Here is a 12,233-nt window from a genome sequence, read left to right as displayed (position 1 = left end):
AGATAACTCGGGAGTGACAAGACATCAAGTACGGAGATGACCGAGGCGATGAGCGGTGCCGACTTCCCACGGCGACCCCCGCCCCTAGAGCATCCTTGACCGGGCGTCGACGTTCCTCGGGTCCAGAGGCCACCACGGGAAGGCGGTGGGAGGACCAGATCCACGCGCTGATTGGCTGCCTGTGAGCACAGGGCGGGGCGGACGGAGGCTCCGGAGAGCCGGCGAGCGGAAGGCCGCGGGCGGGTACTTCCGGTCTTTGTGGCTCTCTGCTGCAGGTCCGCGGCTCGCGCCCTGACCGCTCCCGGGCTTCGCGGTGAGGGACTTGGGACCCGAGGCGGAGGGAGGGCGTGGAGGGCACTCGGCCCCGGCGGCAGGCGCGGGGTGGAGGATCTCCGGTGCTCCGCCTGCCCATCCCTGGGTCTCGGCATTTTGGGGCGGCATCGCCGAGTGTCCTGGGGACGCAGGGGAGGCCAGCAATCTAGCCTCTGCTTTCGGCAGAAAGAGCAATTATTCCCCCTCCACGGTGACTTTTAAGATGCTGCGATTTAAGCGAGGTATAAAAATAGACTAGTGCGACGGGGCTGGTAAATAAACTACAGATTTGTAGGCTAAATAGTCTGTTCTCTAAAGTTAACTGTAGGTTAGGTTAGGGTTAAATTGTACTGATCTGTCCTAACTAATTCAAGGGCATACCCTTCCATCGAATTCTCTCATCCAGTAATCAGATCATGATCGATCTACATTATGAAATTTAAAACACAAAGTATTAGTTGCCATATTTCACTTTTTAAAATGTTTACTCCCCTATAAGTTCTAAGCATTTTGAGAGTTTAGATTAACATTTTTGCTTTTGTGTCTCATAATATCTGACGTGTTTTTGAGCACGTGGTAAGCATTTAACAAATACTTCTTGGTTAATTCCTGGGTAGACTCTTAGTCAGGAGTAAAAACCTTTGTATCCCAATACCTGGCCCAGGACAGAGCCCATAATAAGTGCCTCGGTGTTTGTTGAGGAAGTGCATGAGATAATAAATTTGATCAAATGGCAAATGTCCAACGATGTTTTCATTAAAATCAACTCATGTTTAATATGAACTTTTAAAAATGTTTTATTACTGCCTTAGATGAAAAGCACCATAATTTGCCATGCTGCTGCTACTGCTAAGTCGCTTCAGTCGTGTCCGACTCTGTGCGACCCCATAGACGACAGGCCACCAGGCTCCTCCGTCCATGGGATTCTCCAGGCAAGAACACTGGAGTGGGTTGCCATTTCCTTCTCCAATGCATGAAAATTAAAAATGAAAGTGAGGTCGCTCAGTCGTGTCCGACTCTTAGCGACCCCATGGACTGCAGCCCACCAGGCTCCTCCGTCCATGGGATTTTCCAGGCAAGAGTACTGGAGTGGGATGCCATTGCCTTCTCCATAATTTGCCATAAGTAAAAGATAACTAAAAATAAATTTTTAAAAAGCGTATCAAGTCCTAGCTAGATACGGTTACCCATGGAAATCTGAAGCCTATATTTTAAAGAGAATTTTGCAAGTTTTACAGATGATGTTAAAGACAGGCTGTTCTCCCTGATGCAATCAAGATTGAAAGAGAATTGAAGAGGAAATGTCCCAATATGTAATTCAAGTCAATGCTGCTTTCTTTTGCCTCTAAAATAATTCCTCATAGTATAAATGTGGTAGGAATTCTATAGAATGAGAGACATTGAATGAGGTGAGTGATTTTTAGTTTTGTCCCTTGTTTATTAGTTACGGTCTCCACCCTGATCCCACTGCATATGTTATTCCAGTGACTGATCTTTATTATTACAAGTTCTTAGAGATTTTGTTTCATCACTGTAATTTTAACAGTGCTTTTATATCCTTCAGGAAAGAAGAGATTAACCAAACAAACTGAAATACAGGACGCAGTTTTAGTGAGCTTCACGCTAAGCTGTTTCAGCCCAGAATGGCTCTGGAATCCAGAGCAGTTTCAACCCCAGTACCTCAGAATTCTCAGGAACAAGAGCTAATACTGGTGAAAGTAGAAGAAAGCTGTTCTTGGGGTCAGAAACTTAAGCAGAACGGGAGTACCCGATCCTGCCAAGAATTGTTTCGCCAGCAGTTCAGAAAGTTCTGCTACCAGGAGACACCGGGGCCCCGGGAAGCGCTGGGCCGACTCCAGGAGCTTTGCTATCAGTGGCTCAGGCCTGAGTTGCACACGAAGGAGCAGATCCTGGAGCTGCTGGTGCTGGAGCAGTTCCTGAGTATCCTGCCAGAGGAGCTGCAGATCTGGGTTCAGCAGCATAGTCCAAAGAATGGCGAGGAAGCCGTGACTCTGTTGGAGGATCTGGAGAGGGAATTCGATGATGCCGGGCAGCAGGTGGGAACAGGGAGATGTGATATGTTGTGGGGAAAGGAATGTACAGACTTGAGCATGTGGCATCATCATAAGAATGGGATGAGAATTTATCTCCACTGAACCATAACGCTGAAGTGACTACTAGGGCCATACCCGTCTCTGTCCTTCGTAGTTCTTTTGTCCCTATCCCTCATCCCAGGAGATGTCTTGGTTAACCCCTGAGAGATTTTTACTAAGCATTTTCCCTAGGGGTTTTCTCACAGAGCTAACCATATTTTACTGATTTCAGGTCCCAGCTAGTCCACAGGGACCAGCAATGCCTTGGAAGGATTTGACCTGTCTTGGAGCAGCCCAGGAGTTTACGCATATTCAGCGCCAGCCTTTAAAGAAACAGCTGAAACCCTGGGAACCTTGCCTTTCCCCCAAGAGTGGTAAGAAATAGAAACTCATCTGGAAGCTTATTAGGCCTCTGGTCTCGAGGATAGGGAATTAGCTACATTTTACAGCACACTCCACGTGAACCTCATCTTTATTCTAGAAAGGAGGTGCTCACTTTTGCAGCTTTGTATTCAGCGGTCCTGGTGAATTACAGTTAGCCCTCCCTGTGTCAGTTTGCCTGTCCTTTATTCATTTATTCCTTCATTGCTGCTGCTAAGTCGCTTCAGTCATGTCCGACTCTGTTTGACCCTATAGATGGCAGCCCACAAGGCTCCCCCGTCCCTGGGATTGTCCAGGCAAGAACACTGGAGTGGGTTGCCATATTCTTCTCCAATGCATGAAAGTGAAAAGTAAAAGTGAAGTCACTCAGTCCTGTCCGACCCCTAGCGACCCCATGGACTGCAGCCTATCAGGTTCCTCTATCCATGGGATTTTCCAGGCAAGAGTACTGGAGTGGGGTGCCATCACATGTTGTATTGTGGTGGGCAGTGGTTCTCTATTTTCAAGGAATGTTTGGGTCTAGATGGGGTAGTTGGCAAGCACAAAGGCAATTATAATACAGTGCCAGGTAGTAAATTATAGAATAAAAGTAGATACTGGGTCCTACTACATATAAAGGCACCCAGGTCAACTTTAGAGGTTCAAGGAGTACTTCCTGGAGCGAGAGACATCTCAGCTAAGACATGAACTGTGAATAGAGGTAAGCTGGGTAAATAAGTGGGAGGAGGAGCTTCCACACTAAAGGGAAAAACTGTTTCTCTGCTCACAACACTTCTGATACCGGATATGTGGGGTCTTCCCTCCTGTTAAGCCCTTCTGACACTAACTACCCAGAACCAGTGCAGACCCCACAGGTTAAGGTTTCAGTCCCAAGAAACTGAGTCCTCCCCTGCCCTCCGTCAGATACTAGTCTTACATGTAGTGAATCCCCAGACTACCCACACTTCTGTCCAGGTTGGCTGCAGATTGGAGATTCTACAACTGCATCCTGAGGTTTCATAATTTGCTGTAGTGGCTTCCAGAACTCAGGAAACACCTTCTTCACCATTTCCTGTTCATTGTAAGGATACCGATGACCAGCCAGATGAAGAGGCGCACAGGGCAAGGTCCAGAAGGGGCCTGAGCACAGGTGCTTCTTTTCCTGGAGTTCGGGATGTGCCACTGTCCCTGAAGCTCTCTGAACCCCTTTATTTAATGTGTTATGGAGGTTTTGTTAGGTATGATGAATTACATCATTGGCCATTGGGGATTAATTAACTCAGTCTCCAGCCCCTCTCTCTGGTGTTCAGGGTGGGACTGAAAGTTCTGACCCTCTGGTCAAACTGGAAAACCTTTGGGAACTAGCCCTCCATGCCCTCTTAAGAGTCAACTCATTAGTATAAGCTCCAGTATCCTCTCCTCTCCACCACAGACCAAACTGCAGGGGTTTTAAAAGCTCTGTGCCAGGAACTGGGGTTGAGGCCAAATATATATTTCCCACATTATAATGTCACATAAGCAAGGGCCACAAGGTCCTAAAGATGAGAGAAGACAACCCATTCTGGAAATTTCAGGTAATTTGATTTAACTTGAAGAGAGAATTCCTAGGGAAGAGAGAGAAACTAGAGGGGAAATTGGCACACAGGTTGTGAAAATGTGTCTGTCATCCTAACTGGTTTATACAGTGCAGTGGGGTTCAGCTGAAGGGTTTTAGACAAGGGAGGGACATGATCAGACCTGTGTTTTAAGACTCAGTTGCAGAGAGGAGAATGGATTTGAGAAGGGCAATGCAGAGTCTGGTTAGAGACAGTTGTATCCAAGTGGCCACAGGGAATAAATGAGGATAGGGTGAGAGGTGGGGAACATCACAGCTGAAAAAATACATCTGATGATGTAGTTTAGTTTGGGACATTTTGGTGTTTGTGAATTATTTATAAGTAACATGGCCAACTCGCATTGGATATGAGAGTCTGGAGCTTAAGAGAACTGGGTTAGAATTGGCGATCTGGGGAGACATTAATATGTAGCCTAAGTAGTGACTGACGATGAGGAGGTAGTTGGTGGACTGAGGACATGTGAGAGCTCAGGACAGAACTCTGAGGAACTCGTGTTCAAGTGACTGACCTTGAATCTGAGAAGGAACAGCCATAGAAATCAGGCTAATGTGTTTAAAAGAGAGTATCTCTGGAAGAAAGGTGTAGTCCGCAGTATCAATGCTACAGAAAGGCCAGCTAAGGAAGATCCAGAAAGTAGCCATTGGATTTAGCAGCTATGAAGTTGGTGATTTTGACGAGGGCAGGGTGGAGGGTGCATAGGTAAGGCAGACACCAGATTACAGAATGCAGACCAGTACAGACTGTTGTTTGAAGAAGCTTTACTCTGAGTGGGAGTGAGGTTGCATGAGGGAGATGTATAGCCAAGGAGCTCGATTTAAAAAGATGAGAGAGACTTGAATTTATTTAAGTGGTCAGGAGTCAGCGGAGAAAGATCAAGACAGTAGGCATGAAATAGTGGATAATTGATTTATTGAAGTCTCAGAGGAGGCAGGAAAGGATAAATTTCAAACTGTGGATGTAGGCCTTAGTGTTAGAATGGAGGAGGGACCCTATTTTGACCAGTAAAGAAAAGGTACATGCAGACAGCTATATCTTGTGGGCAGGAGCATCTGTTTTCTCTAACGTAGAAAGGGAGTATTGAAAGTGACTGGAGAAATAAAACATTATTTTTTGTTATTACCATTTCAGGTTGTGAGAATAATGAATTGGCAACAAAGGACATTTCAGGAGAGAAATCAAAGAGACTTTCCCAGGAGCCTTCATTTGGAGGATTCAGTGAACACAAAAGCAGTGTAGAGTGGCAGCAAGGGAGTGCTCCAGGGGAGACATTGAGAAGATCCCCTTCCCAGGGGGCCAGTTTTAGTCCAGTAATCTTCACACACAAATCGCTAGGAAACAGAGACCACCCCGAGCCCCAGAGAAACCTGATTCTAAGCACAAACTCTGTAACGTATCAGAAATTTCCTAAAGAAGAGAGACCTTACAGGTGTGACATCTGCGGGCACAGCTTCAAACAGCATTCTTCTCTAACACAACACCAGAGAATCCATACTGGAGAAAAGCCCTACAAATGTAACCAGTGTGGGAAGGCCTTTAGTTTGAGGTCCTATCTTATTATTCATCAGAGAATCCATAGCGGTGAGAAAGCTTATGAATGTAGCGAATGTGGGAAGGCCTTCAACCAGAGCTCAGCCCTCATTAGACATCGGAAAATCCACACCGGTGAGAAAGCTTGTAAATGTAACGAGTGTGGCAAAGCATTCAGTCAGAGTTCCTATCTCATTATCCATCAAAGAATTCACACTGGTGAGAAACCCTACGAGTGTAATGAGTGTGGGAAAACCTTTAGCCAAAGCTCAAAGCTTATCAGACACCAGCGAATTCATACAGGAGAAAGACCTTATGAATGTAACGAGTGTGGAAAAGCTTTCAGGCAGAGCTCAGAGCTGATAACCCATCAGAGAATACATAGTGGAGAGAAACCCTATGAGTGTAATGAGTGTGGAAAAGCCTTCAGCCTGAGCTCAAACCTCATCAGACATCAAAGAATTCACAGTGGAGAGGAACCTTATCAGTGTAACGAATGTGGCAAAACCTTCAAAAGGAGCTCAGCCCTTGTGCAGCATCAGAGAATCCATTCCGGGGAAGAGGCTTACATATGTAGTGAGTGCGGCAAGGCCTTCAGGCACAGATCAGTCCTCACGCGCCATCAGAGAGTCCACACTGTAAAGTGACTTGTGAATACATTCAATACTGTAAATATTTCAGTCAGGGTTCTATCTTTGTTTGTCAGAAGGGTTTCATTTACTTTGGAGTAAAACTCCACGGAGGTGGTTATGAAGTACCAGGTCTCAAGTCATCTGACTACACAGCACTTCCCAGTGCTCATGCACATTGTCCCCTGAAAGCTTTTCCTGTGACTAATCAGAACAGCAGGCAGAAGAACTGTTGCTTCCAGCTTTTCTCTTGCCATTAGGAATCCTCAGGAAATGTGGAAAATGGGATTATAACATTTAAATCTCATTTTCCACGAGACTTAAAGAGGGCACAGCAATCCAAACTCTTGTCAATGCATCTAATGATCCATGGGCCAGATTTGGGGGATGTCATGGAGAGTATGAGGGACATTGTTTTAGGAATGCAAAAGGTTTTACTGACCAGTTAAGACCAGTGGCAGGGCAGCAAGTCATGGGGAACAGTTTCATCAGTGACTTATTGAGCCCAGGGCAGGCCAGAAGTGAGACAGTGAAGAGAAAATACAAATTAAGTTATCCCAGCAGTTATTTTTTGAGTGGCTGCTATCAGGCACAAGGGGTACAGTAGACAGCCTGTCTCTGCAGTTTCATGGACAAGGCAAATAGGCAGTGATACTGGTTCCATCAGTGCTTGTGTGATGTTGAGGAGTACCTGACCCAACCTTGGATCAGAGAAGGCCTCTGAAAAAAATTACCTGAAGGATAAGTGGGAGTTAGCCAGGGAGGTAGGCCACCAGGAAGAAAGTCTGGCACATCTGAGAAAAGGAAAAGGCTGTGTTAAGTAAAGCATGGCTGTTGAGTTCCTTCTGAAGTAGATTCCTGACTATAAAAGAAACATGAATGTAGCCAGTCTTGTTTACTACAGTGCCTGCAGTTAAAACATGAACCAGTGGAAAAGTTTGTCAATAAAACCTGGAGTCTTTGGAACACAGGGCGGTAAGGAGCTTTGTCTTGGTTTGTGTGATCCCGGGGTAAGGGTTAATAGGTCATTTCCTTGTCCATCGGGGGGCCAGAAAGAGCCCAGTCTAGCAGAGTCCTGAGTTTCAGCTCTCCCTTGCAGGCCTAAGGACTCCTTTTGTGCTCTGGTCAGACCTCAGCTTCTAGCTCCCAAGGCTCTGGGCCAGAAGCTGCCATGTTGCCCTGTTTCGGGCTGTGCTTCCACAATAGTGCGCATGCCCGCCTCAGGTGCTAAGAAATATTTGTCCATTGAGGGTCTCTTTTTCTTCTCCAAGCACCTCACGTGTTCAGTTCTGTCTTTTTATCAGAAGTATCTCAAAGTCTTGGGAAGTTTGTCAAAGACCATGCTAAAGGGAAGTAACAGTACCAGTCATGGTCCATCCAGAGGCTGCCCTCTTGAGGGACCCAGCAGGAAATGTCTCCTCAGACAGCTGCTTCTCAGCACAATGCAGAAGGGTAGAGTTTAGTTAGCAACAGGAAGACATGTTGCTTAAAGCTTCTAATAGGTCAGAGGTATAACACACCTTCCCAGGTGGCACTGGTGGTAGGGAACCTGCCTGCTAGTGCAGGAGACATGAGATGCAGGTTCAGTCCCTGGGTCGGGAAGATCCCCGGGAGGAGGGCATGACAACCCACTCCAGTATTTCCTGGAGCATCCCATGGACAGGAGCCTGGTGGGCTACAGTCCATAGGGTCACGGAGTGGACACAACTGATGTGACTTAGCACATCACACCTTAACCAAAGATACAAACCTTTGGGAATCTCATGTCCTGTACATAGGAAAAAGGAGGGTTTTCATGAGGATAAATAGGGAAGTAATGCTCCTACTGGGGCGTGAGCTTGTACTAACCAATAAGAATGGTGGGAGGGCTACAGCCCAGATTTGGAAAGAATGTAAAGAAGGATCAGTTCCATGTAACAGAATAGCATGATAAAGCGATTCAACTCCTGTTCCTCTTCTCAGAGGCAGACCCAATCAAACAAACTGGTAGAACAAATGCTAAGTAGGAATTGCTACAACATATATTACAAAAGGCAGATACTCTTCATAGGGTTCTTAACGTATATTGGTAAGAAACACAATAGGTATGTGCAAAGGCTTTGTATAGATGTGTTACTTCTCAGACGGCCCATATTTTACAGATGAGATGAATGAAGGCTTAGGGTCATGGCTTACTCAAGATCATGTAGCTACAGAGTGGTGAGGTCAGACTGGAAACCTAGGCAGTAGGAATCCAGAACATGTCCATGGAGCCACTTCTCTGTACCGTCTCCCCATGAAAAGGTCCCGGTAGAAGAAATAGTACTGAAATAGGCAAGTCACAAAAGTATCAATGCCAATGGACAATAAATGTTAGCCTTGCTAGAATTAAAGATGTATATTAAAGCAAGAGTTGAGGTGGCACTTTTTTCCCTGTCATAAAACTTAACAAAGATTCAGGGAAATTGGGACTCTGATGCTGCTGGTGAGGTGTGAATAGACGCTGTCTGGCAATCAATACCAAAAGCCTTAAACGTTGCCTTTTGTTAAAATTCTACCTGGAAATGTATGCTTCAGAAACCATCATGAATGTATACAGAGTTGTTAACAAAAATGATGCTGATTAATAATAAATGACAAAACATATCTTAAGTAAAAACACAAGACTGTGTACAATATGATTCATTTAAAAAAATACATTTATGCACTAAAAATATTGGAAATATATATAAACTGATTTGCCATACTGGTTACATCTGAGTAATAAGATTATAGGTGATTTAATTTTTTCTTGTGCTTGTGTCTTCCAACATTTCCTACAGTAAATATCTCAAACTTCTAAAGTTAGAGGAAAAAAAGGTTTAAAAGGGAATGGAAGCCTAGGATAGTTGAAAAACGCCAAGAAAAGCACGTGCTTTCTATAGCATCTTTGTACATTCTGAGTCCCAGGAGGTTAGTTAACTCATTAACTATCTGTGACTTCCTCACTGGTAAATGACAATGGAAGATGTGTTCACCTCACTAGTGTACAAAAAAGTCTGCAAATTGTAAATTTCTGTGAAGAACAGTAGCTTTGACATGAAGACTTCTGTTCTCATTGGTGCTTTTCCGTGAATTTTGCACCACCGGCAAGTCACCTCATAACTCTGGACCCTTAGTCCAAAGGAGCTGAAGTAGGTGATCTCTTTAAGAGTTAAAGCTTCAACAGTCTTATGGTTATGAAATGGTGGGGGATGGGCACTAAATAAGGTAGATGCCAAAGGTAATTGTTTTTTCCTTCGTCAGAATTGCTGGAGGAAAAGTAACCCATCTGTTTCTTTTCTGCTCAGAGCCCTCATTTCTTGGGGTGGAGAGGCAGTCCACTGTTTACCCTAAACAGATCCTGCACAAATTCTTAGATTTTAAAAGATGTGGAATGTAGGCACAGTGCTTAATATATTTTCTACCTCTCCCTCATGTCCACAGGCTAGTTAACACTGTCTAGATGAGAGAATTAGAAATTTAAACACATCTGACCTTGGTCTTAACTCCCCTGTGAATAGCTTTGCTTCTTTTATCCCTTGAAGTGAATCCTCAGAGCAGGGAGACTTGCCAGTCATTTCCGTACAGAAGGAACTCATCTGGAGAGCATTTCTGCAAAGTCAAGAGGGAGGGTGAGTAGCCAGACCCACCCCCTGCTTTCTGATTGGCCAGAACCAGACACTGCTGCTCAGTAACTTTATCATTCACAGCTGTCTCCTTGGCAGGCATGAATGATGGCAGATCTAGAGGGCCATGGGGTTTTCCTTCACATGTGATTGTATTAAGGACCTGCTGAGAGGAGAGGGGAAAGCTGTGGCATTCTCCCAGACTCTTGTTCCCAAGGCGGGTGGGGAAGTGTCCTGATTCTGGTGGATGCAGGACATGTGTGTTCAGAGGGAATTTGCTCTGATTCCCACGTTCTCTCAACCACAGTGCAGCCCCAGATGTCCCCTCAATTTTGTGGCTTCACCTGATGAACTGCATCCCCAGGGACTAGCTAGCGTCTCAGACATGTTTTGGCCATAGAATCAAAGGTGAGATCACCAGCTCCCAGCCTTCCACAGCACCTTCCCCTGTTCCCCCAACATGTCTCCACTTGTCTTATTGTGCTTATTACTGAGTGATCAATTTCAAAGCAAAACCTAAAACTCAAATTTTATTACAAGACATCTTGCATTACATTCTCATACTAAATAGCTGAAGTATAACAACAAGGTCCTATTGTATAGTACAGGGAACTATATTCAATGTCCTGAGATAAATCATAATGGAAATGAGTATTTTAAAGAATATATAGATATATAACTGAATCACTGCTGTACAGCAGAAATTAACAATATTATAAATCAACTACCAAAAATTTTTTAATGAACAGTTGAAGTATATATTCAAAAGGATAAATGTTAAAAATCAGTTACTAAGAATGATTCAACAGACAAGATTATTACCAAGAAAAAATATATATGTGTGTATATTATATATATTAAGGTTGGTGGGTTAAAAAAAAAGAATAGAAAGTACTCTAAAATGTTAACAATGTTTCTATGGATGATGGGATCCTGGGTGATTTATACTTTCTCATTTCTATACTATCAACATTTACAGTTCACAATCAGGAAAAGATATTCAATGGTATTAAAAACATGAAATCATTTGATTGTCACCTACAGGAAAAGGCAGCTCTATCCATCTGAAAAATCTTTTTAGATATCTGATTGACCTCACTAGTGATCCTACAGCCTCTGGACACAAAGGCTGTCCCCTCAATCCCACTTCCCCTGTTACCCACAACAGCTTTGATCACCATGTCTTCTTCAGAAGTGACAGCATCAGGAAGGGAAACTGGGGTATCCTAGAAGAGGACTCAGACTTTCTCTTAGGTATTAACTGCCCTCAACAATTACTGGTGAGTTAATTACAACTGACAAAAATTAGTGAAGTAGAGTTTTGAGGAATCTGAGGGTAATTCAACAAATACTCATTGACCTCAAGTAGCTTAGCATCTGTGAGTCTGATGAAGAGGAGGGCAAGCAGGGAATGAGACATAGTGGAGCCTGGGAAGACCTCCTACTTCCGTGTTCCTGTCAGCTTCTCATTTCTGGGCCCCAGGGTCATGAGACACGAACAGTCCAGTCCACACTGTCCCTCTAGCATCCAATATGTACTCCTTCCTAGATGTACAAACATGTCTTTTTCATGCATCACAGCCAAGTCTCCCATCACACTAATTTTCTGAGTACTTCAAGAGATTGGGATTGGCCACCCAACTCAGTGACTAAATAGGAAACGAGGAAACAACACCTCTCCTGGCTTCTGAACCAGGGGCCACAAGAACAAATTGTTGCCAGAGAGAAGTCAGAAGAAGGGATGGTTCCAGATCCTCTCTTCATGCCATGGAGCATGCGATAAACTCTGCATGTAACATTCTCTTCCTTCTCGCTTTGTTCTGGCTAACCTCTACCCACCTTTTATGTCTGAGATTTCATCACATCCAAGAAGCCTTTGGTGACTCATGGACCAGGTTAGATATCCCTTGCCATCCATGCATTTCAACAGAATCATATATGCACACACACACATATACATATACTCACATATATGAATATGTGTATATATGTTTCTGAATATGCATATGTATGTAAGGGCTTCCTTGGTGGCTCAGTGGTAAAGAATCCACCTGCAATGCAGAAGCCGCA

The 12,233-nt window shown here is 44.4% G+C and overlaps 1 protein-coding gene across 2 annotated transcripts in view; it reads left to right on the top strand.

Annotated features, from left to right (window-relative positions):
- LOC102175174 (zinc finger protein 397) overlaps window positions 250–12,233 on the top strand; it is a 50,506-nt gene continuing 38,522 nt past the window's right edge. The window contains exons 1-4 of one of the 2 annotated variants that reach the window (XM_018039389.1): window positions 250–313; window positions 1,877–2,369; window positions 2,638–2,779; window positions 5,510–6,546. In XM_018039389.1, the coding sequence (XP_017894878.1) occupies window positions 1,956–2,369; window positions 2,638–2,779; window positions 5,510–6,546 (1,593 nt within the window). In that variant the 5' untranslated portion in view covers window positions 250–313; window positions 1,877–1,955. Of the gene's footprint in view, window positions 314–453; window positions 555–1,876; window positions 2,370–2,637; window positions 2,780–5,509; window positions 6,663–12,233 lie in introns of those variants that run through there. The other variant, XM_013974240.2, reaches the window with a different exon arrangement.

The sequence above is a fragment of the Capra hircus genome, chromosome 24 (assembly GCF_001704415.2).
Source record: "Capra hircus breed San Clemente chromosome 24, ASM170441v1, whole genome shotgun sequence".
Classification (NCBI taxonomy): domain Eukaryota; kingdom Metazoa; phylum Chordata; class Mammalia; order Artiodactyla; family Bovidae; genus Capra; species Capra hircus.
This window is presented reverse-complemented; position numbering and strand designations above follow the sequence as displayed.